At 39.0% G+C, this 24,120-nt stretch overlaps 1 protein-coding gene across 2 annotated transcripts in view; it reads left to right on the forward strand.

The window, feature by feature from the left end:
• Positions 1-24,120, forward strand: part of SORCS3 (sortilin related VPS10 domain containing receptor 3) — a 676,074-nt gene that overhangs the window by 560,620 nt on the left and 91,334 nt on the right. For both annotated transcript variants that reach the window (XM_072621715.1, XM_072621724.1), the window contains 4 exons: positions 6,303-6,449; positions 7,313-7,415; positions 16,120-16,196; positions 17,145-17,236. In XM_072621715.1, the coding sequence (XP_072477816.1) occupies positions 6,303-6,449; positions 7,313-7,415; positions 16,120-16,196; positions 17,145-17,236 (419 nt within the window). The remainder of the gene's footprint in view (positions 1-6,302; positions 6,450-7,312; positions 7,416-16,119; positions 16,197-17,144; positions 17,237-24,120) is intronic.

The raw sequence follows: 24,120 nt of genomic DNA on the forward strand, positions 1-24,120 counted from the left end.
AGGGTCACCCAGCTTTAAGTTTCTAGAAGCAGTGTCTGATCCCAGGGCTTCCTGAATCCATTTCTAGGCACAAGAAGCAGATGATTTGTGTAGATGGTGCAGAAATTTGGACAACTAATGGTCATGATGGAATACTTGAAGGAAGATATGGGGATTGAGTGGGTCTTGAAGAATGAAGAAGCTTTAGACAAGCAGAAATTAGGATAGAAATATTCTAGAGAGGAGATGAGAAATACAAAGAGTTTAAAAACTCAACTGAAAGAACAGATTTAGAAATGGAGAGGCTACCTTTAGAGGACAGTGAGGATACAACTCCAGGCAGAACCAGGATATAAAGCTGAAAAGTTAGGTTTGAGCTGGAGAGTAAACTAGGCAGAAGCATTTGGACCTTGGCCATGAGGAACCATTGGAAGTTTTTGAACAAGTGGTACTTATTTGCCTTGGGGCAGCTAGGTGGTGCAGTGGCTAGAGCACCAGTGCAGGAGTTAGGAGGACCTGAGTTCAAATCTCACCTCAGACACTTGACACTCACTAGCTGTGTGGCCTTGGGCAAGTCATGTAACCCACTTGCCTCATCCTGGATCATCTCCAGTCATCCTGATGAATATCTGGTCACTGGATTCAGATAACTCTGGAGGAGAAGTGAAGCTGGTGACCTGCACAGCCCTCCCTCACTCGAAACAAAGTCAAGTGCAAGTCATGTCATTATTTCTCTGATGATATGGTCTTCTTCGGCAACAAAGGACGAACACACTTATTTGCCTAATACCAGAACTTTCTATGACTTGAGAGGAAGGCCTCTTTCCTTGTTGTTAAGCCAATTTTCAGTCATGTCTGACTCTTCATGACCCTCTTTGGGGTTGTCTTGGCAAAGATACTAAGTGCTTTGCCATTTTCTGCTCCAGCCCTTTTTACAGATGAGTAACTGAGGCAAGCAGGATTAAGTGACTTGCCCAGGATCACACAACTAGTAAATGTCTGAGGCTGGATTTGAACACATGAGAATGAGTCTTCCTGACTGCAGGCCCAGTGCCCTATCCACTGTACCACTTAGCTGCTCCTTCTTTTAGTTTATTTAACCCTAAATAGCTCCATGACGGTGGCCTCAGGGCCTAGGATTGTGTACTATCCAACAATGTAGGGTAGGGAAAAATGCTCTCTGGGTCCTTAGTTTGGGGCACATTATGTCTATGGATGATATACTTCAAGACATGCAGTGGTCTTTTCCCTTTAAAGAACTCAGACGAGATCTTCATTTTAGAATCCTCTTGAGGCACAGTAAGCTAGACATCTCTTGTAACTTTCCATAGATGTTGAGGTCAGTGAAGTAATGTCAATCATATGGAGACTTAGACTGACATATGATAAGGTGCTAAAATTAATATGTTAATCCATCTTCCATGTGAATTATTGGAGACTCATTTCAAAGCAGACATTGTTAACACTATCTGGTTAGCATCACAAGGTAGATAGGGGCTAGGGTTAGAGAGGGTCTTTTGAGGAATTTATTAAGACAGCTTTTGGTACTGAGTGAAATTGCCTGCCAAATTGGTCAACCTCATCAAACTCTATAGATAGCCAGCTCAGTGGCACAGTGGATACAGAGCTGGACATGGAGTCAGGAAGACATGGGTTCAAATCAGTTTTAGACACTTTACTAGCTGGATGACCCTGAGCACAATCATGTCATCTGTTTACCTCAGTTTCTTAAACTGCAAAATGATTAAAATAACATCAAGCTACCTTGCAGGGTTGTTGTGATGACCAAATAAGATAATAATTGTAAAAACTCTCAGGAGAGTGCTTGGCACTTAGTAGGTGTTACATAACACTTACTCCTTTCCCTTCTCCCTTCCCAACAAGTGTCTAGGAGGACAAGTAAGCCAGACTCTATTATGTTGTCTGCCTGATGTTCTAGTTCTTTCTTGATGAGAGAGAAAATGTCCCTCTTGTCTCTGCATGGAAGCAAGTTATTTTTTCTCCCTGTAATTAAATAATCAGAAGAGATAAGAAGATTTCAACGCCATATAATTCATCTTGTCTTTGAGGTGTCAGAAGTCCATTTGATGCTGGATGGGACTGATTTAAGTAGTTAAAGTTGTCAATTATAAATTCGTGCCATCATGAAGGCAGGAGAAGAGCTCTTTTAGTTCATCAGTGTCCATCCTTCCCCAACTCAGTACTTGAGATTTGAGAATGTTCCTAATGCAGCATGAGAAGGTGACCAAGTGAGGCAGTGCTTTCATTCTTGGTAGCTCTTTCTAAAATCCTGGTGATTTTCAAACAAAGAACTCCGGCATTTTCTCCAATGGCTAAGATGTATAGCCACTGTTCATCTTACTCCAATTGTGCAAAGTGATGCAAAGGTGACACTGGGATCTCAAAGGCTAAGCTAATAGATTTTAAGCCCTGGTCAGACCTACCAAGCTGAAAAATCTTCAAGCCCAGTTGCAATTACTATTTGTCCCTTGTCTGAGGACCAGGATAGCTAAATTTGGAGAGAGATTAATTAAGGTACCGGACATAAGTCTCAAATCTCACAGTGAGATACTAATATATATATATATATATACATATACATACATACATATATATACATATACATACACATACATACATATATATGTATATATATATAATATACATATATATATATCCTAGATATTATTCCTAGATGCTAGAACATGTACCTCAACATGGGGTCTTTTCTCAGGCATTACTCATTGGAAGATATAATTTTCAAAGATACAGGCCATGCTGTTTAGAGGAATGCATTGGAGAGCTGGTCTGACTCATGTGCTTCACAGATAACTTGGATAAGTACACCATGTGAGTCATGGTGTTCAATATCTACTGCATGGCATAAAGGAAAGAGCATAGGATTTGGAGTCGGAGGGTCCTGGGTCTGATTTTGTTATTTCATACTCTGTTATTTAATGAATGATGTGGAGCAAGTTATTTAAGTCTCTGGTCTTCGTAGGATCCTAGCTTTAAAGCCTGAAAGGATTTCAGAGTTCATCTAGTTCAATCCTCACTTTACAGATGAAGAAACCAAGCCCCAGGAAGGTAAAGTAATATTGCCCGAGGTTATACAGGCAGTCTAGTGGCCAATCCATTATTTGAACTCAGATTCTCTTAACTCTCTATCTAGGATTTCACCGTGGCATGCTGTCTCAGTTTTCTCATCTTCAAAATGGCTGGGCAGGGCTGGAGCAGATTAAATTTATTTGATTTAGTTAGGCAATGGTAATACCCTTACATTGTCCCCCTTTTCTTTCATGTCACTTCTCTCTAATGTCTTTTTGCCCTTGAATCTCTTTGATGAAATACACCTGTCCTCCTTTCTCCCCACATTCTCTAACCCTGGTTAAAAGCCAGATGGGCAGCTGCTAACAAGTTTCAGCCAGGACTCACTATGTGAAAATGACTATTCTATCCCTTTCACCTATTCCTCATCAGAGGCTATGCTAGAGGAAGCATCCCCAGGGTACACAATAATAATTGAATTTCTCTGCTGGACCCAGACCTCTTTGTCCTGGGAGGTAAGGGTCAGATGCTTGTGCCACCTGGAAATGGTGGCCTCAAGCAAGTAGCCAGCTGTCAGATACAATGCCCAAGAGGACAAAGTTTCCAAGAGGAGCGGATGATTGTATCAAAGCGCCATGTTCTCTTTGGCAGCATCCCCGATCTTCTGCCCTGTCCCTGGAGGTATTGACTTTCAGTAGCAGACATATTTGTTCATTATAACAAAGCAAAAAGGGCACTAATTTCTGGAGTTAGAGAACCTGAGGTTTAAATCCCACCTGTGAAGCTTTACTAATTATCTGACATTGAACAAATGACTTGACCTTCCCATGTCACAGTTTTCTCATTTGTAGAATTTTGGCATTGGGGCTATATGTCCTCTAAAATTCTTTCTAATTCTTGATCTATGATCTTGGCTTTCCAAAGCTGTTTACTAAGGGGAAAGAGTTGCATTTAATTCAAGTTTATCTCTAAAACACTTCTTTCCACTATCTCAGTATCTGTCTCCATAGAAAAAAGTCAGTGGGATTGTTGATCCATATCTTCTATGCTTCTCAGAGAATGGATGTCTGGTATAGAAATTTCCCCTACCAGTCAACTGTTCCATTTCAATAAAGGAAGTTTAGGGCTTCTAGAAAATTCTAAGCAATTTCCTGAGATTGCAAAGGTTACATTAAAGTTGGAAATAAAGAACAAATTGATTAACAGAAAACAAAAACCAGAGATATACATGTGGTGATAAATCATGGTGATATATAGCTTTAAGATTGATGGGATGAGATAGAGTCATTGAAATTACAAAGCTATTATGAAAAATAAGATATAATTTTACCTGGTTATATGAAATGATTATTCACATCTCTGGAATGAGAAAGAAGCAAGAGTGGCTTAAGCCCATGGTAATTTTGCAGTGTCCTGACATCTCAGGAATGGGACCATTTGATTTGGGGAACAGAGATGGTGAATGGGGAATTCATTTATCTACAGTGTACCAGTCATCTGGTTTCAGAAAAGATATGAGGGGCTTGACAAACCATACAGCAACTCAGGCCAAGAGCAATATCAGGGAATTATGGGCTGGAATATTCTTCCCTGGCTGGTAGAGGGAGGAAGGAAAACTGGCATCCTTTTCTGCCACAATTAAAGGCATGAAAAACTAAGGGGCCTTTTTGACCCGATGGTCTGTGCCAACTAACAAGAATATTCCTTTTCCTGAAGTTATTGGGAATTGACTCACCAGGGTGGGTAACTGGTAGAAAAGACTTTTCCCAACAATGCTGCCTTCCCTCTGTGTCTTCTCCAGGCACCTCTCTCCCTTCTCATCCTTACCGTTTTTTCCCTCCTAAGACATTTAATTAATTAAATTGTTGGCCATTTTCCAACCGTTCCAAATTGGGTCTTTTCCAGATAAACTCCATCTTCTCCTTGATGTTTTTTTGCTAATCTTTTATCTAGATTGGCAGCTTCTTCCCTGGGCCAGTGAAATTTCTGTTAAAAAAAGCCTTTTCTTCATTAACTAAATGAATACGATGTGATTTCGGAATCTGAAGAGCACTTTCTTCTTCCACCCAAGCAACTCCTTTCATAGCTACCCTGGAACCTGGGCCTCTACCATGCTTGAGAAATGAGGGGTTGGCTTGATTCCAGTTCTCCCTTCTGTGTGTGCTTTCCTTCTGAGCTTAGTTTCCAGCTATTTTGTATATAACTTATATGTACACAGTTATTTACATTTGACTGTACCATTAGAAAGAGAACTCCTTGAGGACCCTGATTTTGTGTATTTTTATATCACTGTGCTTAGCATAGTGCCTGGTACTTAGCTGTCAGATTGGTCTTCCTAAAGCATAGGTCTGCCTCCACACCCAATTCAATAAACTTTAGTAGCAAATAGACCACTAAAAATAATTTTTCCTCTCCCCTACCTGAAAGTGAGGATCACAGAGATAAAATCACTTGCTATAATAGATAATTGCTAATTTTTTTTGGGGGGGGGAAGGGAGCAGAATTGAGACTCTTGATTTCCCCATCATGTTTTCTGTGTTTGAAAAATATGTACAAATTTTGTGAATAACTAGCGTGAATAAGCAGATCAACATGGTCTGACATATGGATCTTGGTTCTGAAATACCTCCTGTGTTGCCATTTTAGTGTCTGACATTCTCCATTAAGGATTCCTTCCTTTCTGTTTTGAGGTTTCCCTATCTCCAGTAGCCACCTTATCAGCCAACAGTTATTTCAGAGAAGAGATGACCCCTTAAACCTTTAGCAGTCAACACCTTAGCTGAAATTAGCTGACAGTCACCTGAGCAAGTCCTTATAGGAACTAGGGCAGACAGAGGGTAATAGAGAGGCTCTGAAAAGGGAGGGTGCTCCCTTTTTGTGGAGACAAGCTCTACTGTCCTTTGAGTTTTTGCTGAGGGCTTCCTCTCTATAAATATACCCCTTGATGTCTTTTTCCTTTTTTCTTCCTTCAAATACCTTCATGTAACTGGGCAGTGTGGTCCTCTTGAAGGAGAGAGAAATTAGGAAGCAGAATATCTGGATTCTTGGCCTCCTTGTTACTCTTTTAGTGTCCTTGAGCAAGTTACTCCTTTCTGGGCCTCAGTTTATCCATTTGTAAAATGAAAGGATTGAACTAGATGATGTGTATTGTCTCTTCCCACTCTAAAATGAATAAAGCTTATGTTGAATGCTTTTGTAACTTTTTCACGAAGTTCTGGCTGCTAGCTCTTTTCTCCAATTGTATTTTTTCTTCTTTCTCTCTCTACTTATCCTAGGTAGCAGGCATCAAAGGGATATTCCTGGCCAACAAAAAAGTGGATGACCAAGTGAAGACTTACATTACTTACAACAAAGGCAGGGATTGGCGTCTGCTGCAGGCTCCAGAAACTGATCTGAGAGGGAACCCTGTCAACTGCTTGTTGGTCAGTCTTACGGTACTTAGTGGGGGTTTTTTCTGAAGTCCACCAGGCAGGTTGATTAGTGCCAAGGGCTACTGCTTATGGAGACATCTGTTGGTAAAGACTGCCCATATATTCAGTCAGTTTTGTTCAGAGAACTCCTATGACTTCTTTGGTAACCACAGCTTTCATCCTTATGTAGCACAAAAGCCAGGATGGGCAGCCCCTAACTCTCATTGATTTATGTGTATCTATCAGTCAGCAAAGAATCATTCAGTTCATACTGAGAAACTGAGTCTCTGCCTGCTACATGCTGGTCCTCATACTTGGTGCTAAGTGGGATTCAAGAATGAATAAAATGCATCTCCTTCCTTCAAGGACCTTACATTCTAATAAGGGAGGTGACACAGATAACTGTACTACAAACAGTATGATCAGTGCCAGAAAAGGTACATAGTCCTAAGGGAAAGGATCACTTCCATTGGGGGGTGGAATAGGAAGACCTCCTGGAAAAGGTAGCACCTAATTTGTGCTTTGAAGGAGGGGAATAATTTAGATAGGAAGTAGGGGGAGTCTCTTAATTTTGGGTGAATGACTTGAGGAAGGATGAGCAGGCAACAATTTACATGATGTATTTATGGAGCTGGGGTGGGTTGAGTTAACTTGGCTGGTTAAGGCAGAGAGTGACTGTTACCAGTGCATAGGGAAGATTTTGAATGATAACAGAATGGCCATCTATATGCAAGGCATATACAAAGGTAGGAAGATGTAAGCAGTAGCCTTTTTTTAATGCATGCTCTTTCAGGGAGCTGCTATTCCCCTAACCTTACCCATCAAGTGGTGGTTTCTATACATAATGCTGTTCTCATTTTCCTTTCCTTCTGCAGCCCTTTTGTTCCTTACATCTCCATCTGCAGCTCTCTGAAAACCCATACTCATCTGGCCGAATCTCCAGCAAGGACACAGCCCCTGGACTGGTGGTAGCCACAGGTAAGGATAATGCTACTTCTTCCAGTTCATGGATCATTTCCTTGAAACGGTGATAGCAGTGACCATCATGGTGATGATGACAGTTATAAATTATAATCATAGCTCACTTGTATCTAAAGAGATTCAAATTTATAAGTATTTTTCCATCCCTCTTCTCATGGAATCTTCAGAACCACATGGTGTGTAGGTAATGCTGTAAAATTGTCCTCTTACAGATGACAAAATGAGTGATGAGAGGGGTAGAATGACTTGCCCAAAGTCACACAGCAAGTTAGTGAAAAAGGAAGACTCAAACCCAGATCTTCTCATTCCTAGGCCAGTGTTTTTCTGTTTTTCCTCATTTCTTCTCAGTACATGTAATTGAGGGTCCTCAGAAACATATAAGCAATGGAATAAGCAATTGTAATAGCCAAATCAGTTATTGTATGATAACAGAATCATGGGTTGAGACCTAGGAAGGACCTCAAAGGCCATCAAAACTAATGCCTTCAAATGACAGATTAGGAAACTGAGGCCCAGATAGGTTAAGTGATTTGCCTGAGGTCACAAAAGTTGCAAGTGACAGAACTGAACCTAGGGCTTCTGACTCCAAATCCAGCACTCTCTCCCTTGTCCCACACTCTAGATACTCATCCTCATCAGGGTTTAGCAATAGTTTATCTACTACTGAAGACAAAGACTAAAACTGTATTTATATAGGGGTTCCCTCTTTAATAAATCCCAACATAGGAAAACCTCAACTTGTAAGGCATATAAATTAGAAATGATTACTTATCTTATAAAAAGAATTCTTATCAGGATTCTTTATTTTAACTAACAAGTTCCATTCAACTCTTAGTTTACAAATGATTTGCAATTTGATGGACAATCTGGGAAGAAGAGATAAAGAAATTTTAGATTCAACTGAAAATCACAGTTACAAATTATTTTGTATACATTATCATTTGATACTCACAACAAGGCTATTTTACAGATTTTAAAAAAAAAATTAGTTTCAGAGTGGTAAGGGCATTGTCAAAGCAGAAATGTGAACCTAATTGTTTTGACTCCAAGTCAAGTACTCTTTCTGCTAAATGTTATCGGTAGGTTTCACCTTTCTTGGAGGTCACTGGAGTGTCTTTGGGCCACAATGAAGTAATAGGAGCTAGGCTAGCATGGATAGCATGTCTGAATGTTAGGAACTGGACTTCCTTGGGAAACGAAAATATTTCCTTTGGATGAACACCTCCAAATCTCATCCCAATGTTTTTAAATTTCTTTGTTTTTTATTCTTTACTTTGTAAGGTCACTATACACCTCTAGCTTACTGTCAAAAGTGCATAGAGGCTAGACTTAGGAATTTGGTGGTACAGAGTATCCCAGAAGGATGAATGAGGAAACTCCCTTTACCAATGAAGGTCAGCATATTCTCTGCAATTTAAAGTTATAGAGATGTGTTTGGAAGGCCCTCAGGGGTTAAATGACTTTTCAAGAGTCATGTAGGATACCTCATATGTAAATTGAAGGAGTCTGACTAGATGATGTTTGAGATTTCTTGCAGATCTAACACTCCCAGCCATCCCTACCACTTGCTGACCAACTGCCACTTGTGGGGCAAGTAGGCTAGCCTAGCAGGGTTTTCAGAACACTTCACTCCTTTGGAACACATTAATCCTTTGATTAATGGAACATAGGGGAGAAAGCCTAGATCCTTGTGTCTAGGAGCCAGGAGTGCCCCATAGACCATCAACCCTGCTCCCAGCCTGAGCCCTCAGTTGACATTGAGGGGAGCCATCACGATAGAGATCACTCTCCTTCCTTGCTACCACCACTACCAACTGCCTCTGACTAGCAGGTCTATCCAGGAGCCCCAGGAATGGTAGCATCTCCTGGACCACAGAAGCTGCTTCCAGTCTAGCCCCTGTGACCATCATCTAAGGAATTAACCTCCATGGAGGTGGGGATTGGCGACCCTCTCTTTAGGTGCTAGACTCACAGCTGCCAAAAACATAGAAAAGAAACTACTATTCATAAAAGTCATTGACTTTATCCATGAAAATATCATTTATAAAAGGCATTGCCGTCTGTTTGGCTTCTGCACTTGATTGGCCCTGAAATATTTATATCCGACTTGCCCATGAAACCTTCTGTATGTATTGTCTCTTCCATTAGAATATGATCTTCTTGAGATTGGGAATGGTGTTACTTTTCTGTTTGTATGCCTAGTGCATAATATAGTGCTTTGCACTTAATAAATACTTTTTCCTTCCTTCCTTCTTCCCCCCCTTTCCTTTCTTCCTTCCTTCCTTCTTCCATTCATTCACACACTATTCACTCAAAATAGTGTATTGATAATCAAGGTCCTAGAATTAGTTCCTAGACTGGATACTAATGAATTCTGTAACCTTAGGTGGTTGACCTAATGTTAAATTTCTGCTACTTCCTACGTGTGTGACATTGAGCAAATTATATAAACCTCTCTCTGCCTCAGTTTCTTCATCTGTAAAATGAGGGAGTTGGACTAGACCTCACAACTTCTGTCCACTCTGTAGGACAATAGTTGACCTCATTTTCCCCAGGCAAGCTCTCTTAAGTTTCAGAGAAGACATTGATCTGCCTGGGTAGAATAGTCTTTCCTGAAATACAATGATGAAAGCACAGGTTTGTTAAAAAAAAAAATTACAACCTAAATCTCTATAAATCTCTATTTTCACCAAAGAGATAGTCAATATTTATCATGTACCAAAATAGGTATTTATTGGTGCCCCTGAGCCTGGAGACCTTAACAAAGTTCAGCAGTGAAAACCTGAAAGGACACCCTTCGCATCCTGCCTCAAAATCATTCTCACAAAGCTCTTCAAAACTGTGTGTGTGTGTGTATGTGTGTGTGTATATATATATATATATATGTATGTATGTATATGTATATATATGCATATATATGAACTCAATGTTTCACCTATGATTTCTAAAATAACTTCAAATTCAGTTTTTGCTTAAAGAAAACCAATCATACCCTTTCATGAATATGCACTGTACATAGCTCAGAATATCAGCATATCAAAGTTATTTTTTTCTTCCCTGTATTTTGGGTTTAGGATTAATGGAATTGATGATATGCCACAGGGAGTCTGGGAAGAATACATTGTTTGCATTCAAAAAATGTTTTGCAAATGCTGGATTAAAAGCCAGAGTTGGAATCATTGGAGTTTGTCTCCGAACCTACTCCTGACTTCTTCCCCAGCAGATACTGTCAGGGCTTCCTTGTGGCAAAGTTGTAGTGTTGTTAGCAAAGTCTCTGCTTGTCTGGACCTCCCTTTTTGCATTTTTTTATCTCTTCAACAAGGCTCCCTCCCCATTCTTCCTCCTCCTCCTCCTCCTCCTCCTCCTCCTCCTCCTCCTCCTCCTCCTCCTCCTCCTCCTCCTACTACTACACACACACACACACACACACACACACACACACACACACACACACACATACACATTCTCTCTCTCTGTCTGTCTCTCTCTTTCTGTGTCTCTGTCTCTGTCTCTGTCTCTCTTTTTAAGGCTCACTGGTCTCCTAATCTTTTCACCTTTACTTCATAACCAATTCTATAGGCTCTTCTATGTCAGGGGTTTACACTTGAGCATGAATTTCAGGTCCTTCCTATATGCCATCTCCTAGGGAAATCTACACCATCTGTCTTCTCTATTAATAATGGAAGGAAAGGCTGTGTCTCCCTGGAAATAGAATGTCAGGCAGCAGCAAAAAAAACCAAACTGGAGAGCCTATAGTATCACACTCCCTAAGTAACTAGCAACTCTGTCTCCACCTAAGTTTGCCTCAGGCTTTTGGTTATATGAAACTAAGCATCCCCATTCCAGAAGGGACATTGATATCTCAGTTCTGGAAAAGATAACTAAGCCCCAACCCCAAACAATGTGATTTAGAGCAGGAATGTTAAAATTGTCACTGTGGGTAATGAAACTTCATTAGTGTTCCGATTAACCTTTAAAAGGTAGTCTCTCTTTTCCTCTCTCTTACTCCACAATACATAACCTATAGGGAACAGAGGCATCTGCTTTGCTTAACTAATCTATCTAGGTATTTTGACTGATTCTTACCACCTCTGCAACTTTACCTGTGTAGAAAATGGATCCAAAATAGCCTTTTTCTGAGCCATGCAAGATATTTCTGGCAGAGGGGGCCAAAGGGACATTTCATGAGGTAAGGCAAGGTATCAGAGCATTTAGAGAAATTGATGGAGACACTTCCATTTCTTCTCTTGTGGTGGAATGAGATCTGGATTTAGAAGAAGAGGATATAGATTAGAATGCCAGCTTTGTGTATGTGATCTAGGGGATGTGTCTAAAGCTCCCTGGGTCTCAGTTTCCTCATTTATAAAATAAGGGAGTTATTTCTTCTTAGCTCTAACATTTTAAGATAATCATATTTTATCAACTGCAAGGAATAAGATAAACTGACTGCTGCTCAGACCCCTTTTAATTCAGAGCAAAGCTTTACCAATGAGCTGATTTCTGTGATGGTAAACATCCAACCCAGCAGAGACATATGAAGGGTAAGGTAAAAGCAGTTCCCCAGTGCCCACCCAAACACTCATGAAGATTAGTTCACATTTCTTACAACATGACTTCCTGACAAGCAATGCAAGTATTATCCCCATTTTTAAATGGGGAAAATGAAACCCACAAAGACAAATGCTTTGCTCATCCTACATATAGCAGGTGTTTTAGGCCATATTGGCATCGAGTTTTCTGAATCCCAACTCAGTGTTTTTATCACTACACTAAGACACACTGAACTGGGAGTCAACATATAACCCAAAAGGCAGCTTTGGTGGAGTAGAAAGAAAGTGGATTGGGAGTTAGGATGTGGATTTGAATTCCTTCTCTGTTATTTATTTTCTGCACATCTTTAGGCAAATCACTCTTAGCTTCCATACCTGTAAAACAAAGGAGTTGTACTCAATGACCTTTGAGGTTCAGTTTCCTCAGGAAGCAAGGTCTCATCTTATGTGCCAGACATCTGCCATTTGGGGAGACAGTGGGGTTTAGTGAGCAGAACCCTGTCTTTGGAGTCAGAGGACTTTGGTTCACATCCCATTTCTGACATTACCTGCAGGACTTTGGAGAAGTTGTTGAACTTCCCTCTACTTCAATTTCATCACTGATCTTATTACTAGATACTCTCCAAGGCTCCATCAACTTGAGCTCTAGTGTTGGCTCTGCTATTAATTCTCTATGCAAGTCATTTCTGCTCCAAAGAATTACTAGTTGAGTGACCCAACTCTCCTTACAGAAGCTTGGTGGTGCAGTGGAAAGAGTGCTGTACTTGGAATAAGGAAGACCAGAGTTCAAATCCTACTCCGACACTTAGCTTTGAAACTTTGAACAAGTCGTTCAATATCTTTCAAGCTTAGTTTCTTCCTGCGTAAAATGGAACTAATATAACACTTAAAAAGATATAATACATACAAAGCACTTTGTATACCTTAAAGAATGGTATAAATGCTATTACTGTCATTACTATTATTGTTAATATTTCCATCCTCAAGTCTTGATTTCCTTACTTGGTGAGTAGAGATGAGAAAATTTTCAATTCTTGTCAGTAAAGCAACATATAAGCAATGTTGGCTGTTCTTCATGGATAGTTGGGTCGGCATTAATAAGCATATATGCAAAATGAAGGCTCCCTCTTAGCTCAGCTCCGTAATTCCATGGGAAGACAGCTTTCCCAAAAAGATCAGCAGCTTCTCCTTTTTATGGTGATGCCTTCTCCAATCCCCAGTGAGGGTAATGGGATCGTTTACTCTAGATACCCACTCTTTGGAGCTGTTCACCAAACCTCTCTCAAATCTCTTCCCAGCTCTACTGCTATACAGAGCCTGGGGTTTATTTTTGGAAGCTTGTGTGTCAAAATAAGTTGGCTAGTTGTGCACTTTCTAATGCTGATAGGGGTTTGACAGGCAGTAGAAGGGCTTTAATTTCTCATTTTGGAGCATTAAATGTCAGGAACACAATTAACATTTTCATTATTGCCTTTTTATTGTACTCTTATTTAGGTTACAGATTTGTAGGAGCTAACATTCCTTTCCTGCTATTTTAAAGAAAAATTTCAGCCACTGCAATGCATTTTCACGTGCGTGTATGTATTTTTTTTCTTTTTTTCCACACAGAAACATCCCCCTTCTACCCCACCCCCACACAAAACACATACACCTATACTCATTGACTTCAGTTCAATGGTGGATTTGTTCTGAGGAACTGGTATAATTTCATTCATTCAGCAAACATTCATTTATCACTATGCTGAAAAAGATACAGGTTATGGTTAAAGATGACCCCATATATATTATAATATTTTATTCTCACAACAGTGCTGTGAGTGAAAAAAAAGAGGACTATCTGTTTTACAAAGGAAAAGGCTAAATCACTTGACCAAGGTAAACCCAGGTCTTGTAGCTTCACTTCTGGAGCTCTCCATGCTGCCTATCAAAATTGAACTGCACAGAGTACATCCCCACTGGGAGGGATGGGGTGGTGGTGGAGAACACAAACCTCCCAGAAGCCAAGATGTTGGAAGGCAATGGAGTCTATGAAAGGTTATGAGGAATGAGGGGGATATTTTCAGTTTTCTTTCAGACTAATGCCCCAAGCAGCTTCTGATTGGGTGATCCAATAACCTACCATAGATGACTGTTCTCAGTCCTAGGTGCTGTATAAGGAACAAAAATAAATCAAAGTTTTTATGGAGCTTTCAAGAGTTAGTATACATATGCTGAGACTTAAGGAAAATGAAAGTTATTGGTATGATCACACTGCTTCAAAATCTAATGTAACTTAAGACACTAAGAGAATAAAATAGAAACTCTAACTTTATTGTGCCCCAGTTGGGACACATCTGGATCATTATGTTAAGCTCTGAATGCCACATTTTAAAAATAAATTAATAATCTGAATATTATCCAGGAAATGAAAAATAGGACACTGAAGAAACTCAAAATTGTGTCATACAAGGAACAAATGAAGCAAATGCCTGTTGAATTAAAGGGACTACAGATATTCAAGAGACAGTGTGGTGCACATGATAGAGAACTGACCTTGGAGTCAGGAAGACCAGTCCTGCCTCTCACATTGTATACTGGCTCTGTGACCCTGGGCAAGTCAGTTTACTTCTTAGTGTCCTAGATAACACTCCAAGATTGTTAGTGGTAAAGAATGTCATGAAATGTGATGGCAGAGGGAATGATTGCTGAGGCTCCCTACATTTAAAATTACAGATCTGTTTAAAAAAAATTTAAAAAGATTCTTAGTTTAAAGAAGAGAAAGAGGAGAGGCCAGCAATAAGGAAAGAGGCAAAGGAATCTCAAGGAAACGAACAAGGAGATTGATACTGTGTGGTTCTAAAACAAGATAGAATTAGGGCCAGTGGGTTGGAGTGAAAAAGCATAAAGTTCTAGTACAATAAAGAGTTTGTAATGTTCCTTTTTTCTTAATAGCTTTTTTTCAATTACATGTAAAGATCGTTTTCAACATTCATTTTTATAAAAATTTGAGTTACAAATGTTTTTCTCTCTCCTTCCCTTCCTTTTCCCCTCCCCAAGACAGAAACCAATCAGTTATAGGTTATACATATGCAACCGTTTAAACATATTTCCACATTAGTCATGTTGTGAAAGAAGAATCAAACAGAATGGAAGGGAAAAGAAAGAATAGAAAGAGAAAAGAAAGAAAAAAGAAAAATGAGAAAGAAAAAAACAACAAAAAACTTAAAAGTAGTATGCTTCAATCTGCATTCAGGCTCCATAGATTTTTTCTCTGGTTAGCATTTTATATCACAAGTCTTTTGGAATTGTGTTGGATCATTGTATTGCTGAGAAGAGCTAAGTCCTTCACGGTGGAATGTTGCGGTTGCTGTGTATAGTGTTCTCCTGGTCCTCCTCACTTCATTCAGCATCAGTTCATATAAGTATCTCCAGGTTTTTCTGAAATCCACCTCCTCATCATTTTTTATAACATAATAATATTCTGTTATATTCATTTAGCACAACTTGTTTAGCCATTCCCCGTTGAGGGGCATCCCTTCAATTTCCAATTATTTGCCACCACAAAAAGAAGAGCCAATAATTTTCAAACAATTTGTAGTAGTACATACATGCTTACTGGCTAAGGAAAATGAGTCTTTGGTGGGATAGGGCACCTTTAAAAATGAATGTACCTTAAGGCACTCAGAAAGAAGTATAGCCACCTATTTTATTCTGTTTTTGTTGGAGATCCCCAAGTTGTCCTGGGGGTTTTGCTTTGCCTTCCTATAGGGGGATGAATTGCTTCATTAAATCATGCAGTCCCTGTTGTAAGATATAGGTTAATAGAGGCTGGATGGCTACTGATTAGGGAGAAGATGCTTACACAGGGCCTATTACTGGCCAGTCTAAAAAATTTAAGATTCTGCAATTCCATGATCCAAAAGAACTAAGGATGTACAAGATCTCTACTGCTTGGAAACTCCAAGTCTTGGAGTAAAGTGACATTTTCTTGATTTTTTTTTTATTAGAGCTCATTTTTTTCCCCCACATTGGGTTTCTTTTCCTGCCATGTACTGTGGGTCTGAGATAGAAAAATAAAAACCAAACAAAAGCTGCTCAGTAAATGGCTTGCTACAAACCAATTTATTCTCAAAGTTGCCTCATGCTTCTCAAATGATTTGCTTCTATTTCAGGCAATGTTGGCACAGAACTCTCATACACAGAAGTTGGCATGTTTGTCTCTTCTGATGGGGGAAACACCTGGAGACAGGTAACTTGGGGAAGGGCAGAGGGAGGCATATCTGTATCTGTCTGCTTGCCTAGAGGTACTCAAACTGCTTAGGAATCTTAAGTGAGGACTACTCAGTACCCAAATGTTGGCTCCTTTGGGTCAGTTCAGCATAAAAACCAACAAACTGATTGTAGGGGTCAGTGTGCTGTATGTGGCTGGAAGTATGTCAGAAGACTTGGGTTCTACTCCTGGATCTGTCCTATACAGCTCTGGAGTCTTAGAGGGGTCACTTAACCTCAGCTTCAATTTCTTCCTCTGTGATATCTAAACTCCCTTTTCAGATTTACTTTTCTTAATTCTATAGCTATCCTGGTATGTATAAACACAGCTTTAGAGTGATTTTAGACCAGTTGAATAATTTGCCTGAAGAGCCATGAATTATACATAGATAAGTGTGTTTTCACTGATTGGTGATATAAGACAATAGCCAAGGAATTCACTTTTTAGATCAGTTCATATTTGGGGACAGGGGTATAAAGCACTGTCAACAGGCTTTTGATGAACACATGGTACATACAAAGCCCTGTTCTAGGTGCTATAGGGAATGCAGAGATGTGATCTTTGTCTTTAAGAAGTGAATCACGTTATGGTGAGGATGGGGAAATAGGACACAAGTAGCAGAACATAGGAGGCAATGCAAGACAGAGAACAGCTAAGTTCCGCATAGAGGAAATTGTCCAACCTGCTCTTGTCTGAACATAATAATCATCAGTGTAAATTAGATAGAAGAAAGGGATGCTGACTGGCAGAATAAAACTTGCAGAAATCTCCAAACTATATTGTATAAAAAGCTCTATTGTATAGGTTGAATCTTCACATGCTTGAAGTAACCTAAAGTCAAACAGTCTTCTGAGTGAATTTGTTGACTGAATCATTCTAATTCTCCTCACCCTTCTCCTCTCCTCCCCCCACCTGATTTTTTTTCAGATTTTTGATGAAGAGTATAACATTTGGTTCTTGGACTGGGGAGGAGCTCTTGTGGCCATGAAACACACATCTATGCCCATCAGGCATTTGTGGTAAGGGCAGATCAGTATCCCAATGGAGATGGTTCTCTAATAGAGTTGGATTGGGCTGTTCAATCAATTTCATTTAATACACATGGTCAGAGGTGGATTCTGGGGCGTCACTTCACATATGTCCCTCCACTCCCTGCAAAGTAGATGCCCAATACCTGAAAAATTCTACCATATACATATTCATGTTGAATAGTGCCTTTTTCATTTAATAAGCTTTTGGCATGCCAGAGTCTGAGGAGTAATGGAACACAATGGAGTCTTCATAGATGTTAATGAGGCCAGCAGGCACTTGAAATCAAGTGGCCAAAAAGCGAAGTGAAGCATAGTCAGAAAATACTGAGAGAAGTAGACGGTGTTATGAGTCTAGTCATAGACAAAGTCCAGAGTCCAAGAGGTCAGGCATCAAGGATTGAGACCTCAGGTCAGGAGACCGGAGCACAGAAGTTCAGCAGCCCAGGTCAGAGAATCTGAGCTGCAAGTCATGTCAAATCAACAAATATTTATTAAACAACCTACTAGGTGCCAGACACTGTGCTAAGCATGAGAAGTATAAGGATAGGCTTGCTTTCAAGGAGCTCACAGTCTAATGAAGTAGACAAAATACTCATAATTATGTATAAGCAAAGTATACACAGCACCAGTTGGAGGTAATCATCAGAAGGAAGGCAGGAGCCAATCATCTTCTGAGAGGGACAACTTATGTATGTGTAGAATATATGTAATATATAGTAGTGTATACATATGTACATTATGTGTATATGGTTGTATACACGTGTATAATATACACATATATGTATACATATACATGTCTATATAAATATACATACATACATGTGTGTATACACATACAGATATAATTTTATATTCCCCTAAGGACACCCTTAGTGGTGTCCCATTACTTTTGGTATATTGTCTCATTGCTGACATTTTTACTCATGAAATGTTCTATTGTTATTTTTTTTACACTTGAGGAAACTGAGGTGAACAAGGGTTAAGTGACTTGCCTAGAGTCACACACCTGATGAGTATCGGAGGCTGCATTTGAACTCAGGTCTTCCTGACTTCAGGACCAGCTCTATCTATTATGCCACCTAGTTAATGCAATTTAATTGTTATTTAATGTTTTGTTTGTGACTTGTATAAGGGCATACATGGGACGTTTGCAAAATATTCAGATGTACCAGTCTGGGTAGGACAGTCAATTCACTGGATTATAGAACCAGGATTTTATGAGATCTTGATAGGCTAGGCTAGGCCATTTGGTTTTATTTAATAAGATGAAATAGAATGATAGTAAATATGCACTTATTCTTGGGTTCAAAAAATTGACTTTAAAAGACAAATATGGGGAAGCATAGATAGTTAGCAGTTTGTCTGAAAAAAAGTTTTATGGTTTTCAATGGACTACATGCTCAATATGAGTTAACAGTGTATCCAAAGAAGCTGATATGATTTTAGGTTGCAATAAGAAGGGCATAACCAGAACCATAACTAGGAAATTTTGCAGCCGTGGAAAATCTCCAGGACAAGTGATGTGAAGAGGCCTCATTTGAATTGAGAATGGAGGAAGAGAACAGGTGTGGAGTAGGAAGAGAGGAATTCATCCAACTGGCACGATACCTTCCTATTTTAACCGATTATTGTTAATAATCATGTGGAGTCCTGTTGTTTCAATGTTGCGTAAGGATTGTTCCATGAATGCCTTCTAAATTTATACCTAAATTTGGGTATAACATCCAGAAATAAGAATGTGAAAGTCTTCTACTCTATTCTTGTCAGACCACATCTGGTGTATTCTACAACATTCATAAAGTGGAGAGTGCTGAGAGGACAGCAACCAGATTGGGGAAGGGCCTTAAAACATGACATATAAGTATCAGTTGAAGGAACAGAGGTGTTTGGCATTGGGAAGAGAAAACTTTAGGGAATGGGTAGAGATTGCAGAGATGCAAATTTGAGCTTGATATAAAAAACAATTACTAACAATTAGAACGATCCAAAATTGGAGTGATGACTCCAATTTTGTGATGACCATGGTAGAAGTCATCAAGTGTCAACTGGAAGACCATTTATCAAGTCTTCAGAGAAGACCATTGTTTTCCAGATGTGGGTTGATCTAGATGGTCACTTTCCCACATGCCCTAAAAACACCAAGTTAGGTATGTAGCAGGCAAAGGGTAGGGTCAGTTAGGGAAACCTTCTTGAGAAAGGTGAGCCTTGAGGCAGATCTTGAAGGACATCTCAAATGCCAGTTTGTGGCACAGACAGGCCAAGAGACATTCCAGTCTTTTAAGGGTTCTGTATTAAATAGCAACAATAATAAGATTCCGTAAAGGTTTTTGGCTAGAACTATCTCAGGGAGACACTGTATTCCAGAAGGAAAGGAAGAAGGAAGGCAAAGAGGCTCAGGATCCTAAGACCTCATGAGGGTCTTCAACATATTTGCTCAGCCACCTTGGGAATCAATTAGCCCCCCAGCTTTGCCATCTGTAAAGTGGGATAATCATTAGCAGCAGCAGCTGACTTCACAGAAAGGGTGTGAAGGGAAAATTAATGAGAGAGGTGCTTAAAATCCCTTGAGCCTTGAGTAATAAAGGTGCCAGATCCATTCAAGGGTGAGCTGTCAGTTATAACCTGTTCAATTTGACAATTAAAAATCCCTGACCTTTAGGGAATGGAAAACCCCTAGAAACTAAGATTAGCTGAATATGGAGATGATGGAACAGGAAAACTCCTTTAAAGAATATCTTTCAATTTCACTTGCTCTGTATTTGATGTTATTAGTGAATACAAGGGAAGCGTATGACTCTTGTTGCCCTCTGGAATCTTTCACTTGATGAAGATATGAAATAGGTTCACCCCGTATAAGACAGTATGTGGGTACCCCATGACTGCTTTCTTCAGTTCCCAGCACTCCTGCCTGTGATGATCAGGGAAGGCTGCATAGTTTAGGGAACCCTGGAAGGAGGGGAAGGTTTCCATAGGCACAGATGGGTGGATGGGATTTTCTGGGCAGAAAGAACAGCATGAGTGAAGGAGCAGAGACTCTTTTCTTTCTCTAGTCCATTCTCCTTAGAGGTGTCAAGACAGAAAGATCAGCATAGATTATGTTGTTTCCCTGCTCAAAACTTCGGTCACTTTCTGTTGCCTCTAGAATAATAAATAATATTTATTCACAAATTGTATTGATTTATTTATATTTGATATATGCATATTTTTCTATATTTATACATTTTATGTTTACATTATAAACTTGTTTATATATTTTATAAAATATTCTATTTAATTTATAAAATTTATTTTACAATTATAAATATAAATTAATAATAAATATAAATTGATGTCTCTAGGGCATGTGGGAAATAAATAATAAGTATAAATATAAAATTACAAAAATAAAATCAATATTTTATTTAATTTATAAATATTTATTAAAATTTTGAAATTAATAATGTTACTATATAATTTATTATTATTATTACATAGTACTTCAGGGTTTACAAAGTGCTTTACCTATATTATCTCATTTGCTGTTCACAACAAAAGAGCAAGTACCTACTTGCTCTGTGAAATAAGTGCTGTTATTATCCTCATTTTACAGGTGAGTGATCTGAGACTAAGAAAAGTGAAGTGATTTACCAAGAGTCACAGAGCTAGAAAGTGTCAGCAGTAGGGTTTGAACTCAGATTTTTCTAAGTCAAAGTCCAGCACCTTATTTGTCACACCACCTAAATGACATGAAAATTTCTCAGCTTACCTTCTAGCACCCTTTACAATGTGACTCCAGTCTATTTTTCTAGGTTTCTTCTTTCACAATATCTACATTCCATCTAAAATGACCTACTTTCTGATTCCCTAAAACCAGGGTTCCACTTCCTTCCTTCGTCTACACCCCTTTTTCACTTCTCCCTCTTGCACTCCTTAGCCCCTTTCAAGGCTCAGATCAACTATCCTTTCCCATGAGAAGCATTTCTAGATCCCCTTAGTTGCTAGATCTGGTTCTCTCCTCCTCATGCATAGACTTACTTGATCACATATTATATCCCCACCAAGTTTCTTGAAGGCACAGACTGTATTTCATTTTTGTATTATATTTCCAGTGCATAATATGGTACAGATAGAAGGCATGAAGCCCATAGTAATTGATTTGGATTAGATTGGATGGGGCACATACGTCTTTAGAGGATGATGAGCATCCTGCATATCAAGAAGCAGCAGGAGTTAAGGGTAGATATTCAGGCTTCTAGATTTCCAAATGACCAATTTTCAGAGGACCTTGTATACTGTAAAGGCTAAGGAATTTGATCTTTAGCGTGTAAAATATAAGAAGGCATCAGAGATTTTTGAGCAGAGAAATGAAGGCAGTGTGGTTTGGTGGTAAGAGCACCAACTCAACATTCAAAGGACCTGAGTGTAGATCATAGTTCTAAGCCTTACAGTCATTGTGAGAGTTGGGCAAGTCATAATTTTCCCATGATTCAGTTTCCCCATCTGTACAGTGAGAATATTAGACTGGATGACTTCCGAAACCACTTCTAATTTGAAATCTGTGATCTTATGACATAATCAGAATGGTTTTCTGGATTGTCTTAGAAAACTTTCACGTTACCAAATAAGTAAACAAATTAAAATATTGCTTTGGATGCTTTCTTCCTTAATTATTAATCAATCTGGAAGGATGTTTATGGGAAACTCTTGGTGTGTGTGTGTGTGTGTGTGTGAGTTGGTGGTGGTGGGGAGGACACCTGTACTACTTACACTAAGCTCACCTTGTTATTTAGAAGACCCCCTCAGTTTTGTATAATTTCCAAAGAAGATAATTCAGTAATGGATTGGACTGAATTGAGTCTGGAGTTAAGCTGTAAAACTTCCCCCAAACCTTAAGTTTGTTTTACTTCCCTGTGTAGAAAAAGTATAAATCTCTTTATGTGCTGCTGCTGCTGAAGCTGACTTGTGCCTTCTACAGTTGTGTGCGGGGTCCTGTTCATTCACTTCTTGGTATTAGGGTCTCCTAATAAGGACTTGAACTTATGTAGGATAGGAATGGAAACAGAGCAGAAAAATCAGACATTTAGGACTGGGATGGAAATAGCTCCCACTTCGGATACCTTAGGGCAGACCCGGAAAGTGGGGGGCAGAGAGAGATGGAAGACATGTGCTATAAACTTAACGTTACCTTCACACACACCTGCCTCGTCTCTCTGTTGGGAGGGAGAGCACAAGTCTGCTTGGTTGATTTTGTGTCTTTTAAACAGAAAGGTCAATGAGTTAAGAAAAATGAAGGTGTCTTCTCAGGGGAAAGTGTGAAAATAAGTTTTATATTACTCTGTTGAGTAAACAGCACATTAAGTGGAGGACTTTTGGAGTGGTGTTATCTGTTGGGAATCTGTGTGGTACAGTGAAAAGAAGAATTAGCTTAGAGCTGTGGGATATAAATTCACATCCCAGTTTTTCTGCATACAACCTATGTAACCTTGGGTAAATCACTTCATCTCTTTGGGTCTCACTTTCCTCATAAGTAAACTGGAAGGAGTGGTCTAGATGACCTCTAAGGTCTCTTCCAACTCTAGATCTAACATCCCAGGTGATGTTGCTTTTTAGGGGGAAAAAATGCTGCGTGCCTGAGCATTTCTGCATTAACTATCATGGTTTATATCCACAGCCCTACCCATTCGCAAAGTAAAGCCCTTCCAGGTGAATGGCTAGATGGAATTTGAATCATCATGTGGCCCTTCAAAGCCATAAGGTCTATTAGCTTGAATTTGAACTGCCCTAATAGAAACTAGTCCTTCTGGTTTTCAAAATCATAAAAACGGTATTTTCAGAACCTCTAACATAGGATATCTTAACCTAAGTTCTTTGAACTCTTGAAGTGTCCTTGCTCATAGGATTTATGATTTTGTTTGTAGCTCGTCAGAAATAATTTGACATTTGAATTGTTATGCTGTTCTCTTTCAAAATGTGTTGATATGATAATTGGCCCTATGTTCTCCAAACTTGGGGAGGAACCCTACACGACTATTCACACATAGGCATGCCTCTCTTTTCATGTACACATTTTTCTATGTAGTAATTACAAAATTAACAGCTGACTGTCAGAAAATATGTGAAGCAGAATAAAATTAACAAATTAACTTTCTACATATCTGTACCTCAATTCCAGAGCCTATATAATGCCTTTAAGTCTTGCTATAAATTATAATGACAAATCATTCCATTAAAATTTTAGTTAATTTTACCTACGTAGTATGAAATATGTTCTTAGACTTATGGAATGCAAACACAGTGTCTTCTGATGGAGTTAATGACTCTAGGTAATTTGATTATTTGTTATGTAAAGAGAGATTAATTAATTTGCTCATTGTTCCTCCTTGCTGTGGCTACTAATTTTTTTTTGGTAGTGTTATCTGTATGTGTGAGTTTAGGAGAAAGAAGTACCACCCTTTCTTCCAGCTCTGCACACACATTTGAATTGTAGCAGTTCTCAGATTTAGATAAAACTAAGTTGCCTTCAGAAGAAAATAGCAGTTTATAATTGAAAAGCTGGAGAAGCTTGAGCTAGACTAATAAGGTGCACTCTTCCCTACAAATCAAAAGCATAGGTATATAAATAAATAAATGGATGAATGAATTCACACACACACACACATATATATACACATGTATGTATATATGTATGTTTATTCATAAATATATACGCATACACACATATGTATAGATACACACATACATGCATATATATGTATGTGTATGTATGTGTGTCTGTATGCATATATATGTATACACACCCATACGTACATGAAACCAAAATGGTAGACCCACAATTCAGCCTATTTGTGAACATCTGAATTTAGATAAATAGATATTGGAACCTAAGTGCTGTT

The sequence above is a fragment of the Notamacropus eugenii genome, chromosome 1 (assembly GCF_028372415.1).
Source record: "Notamacropus eugenii isolate mMacEug1 chromosome 1, mMacEug1.pri_v2, whole genome shotgun sequence".
NCBI lineage: Eukaryota > Metazoa > Chordata > Mammalia > Diprotodontia > Macropodidae > Notamacropus > Notamacropus eugenii.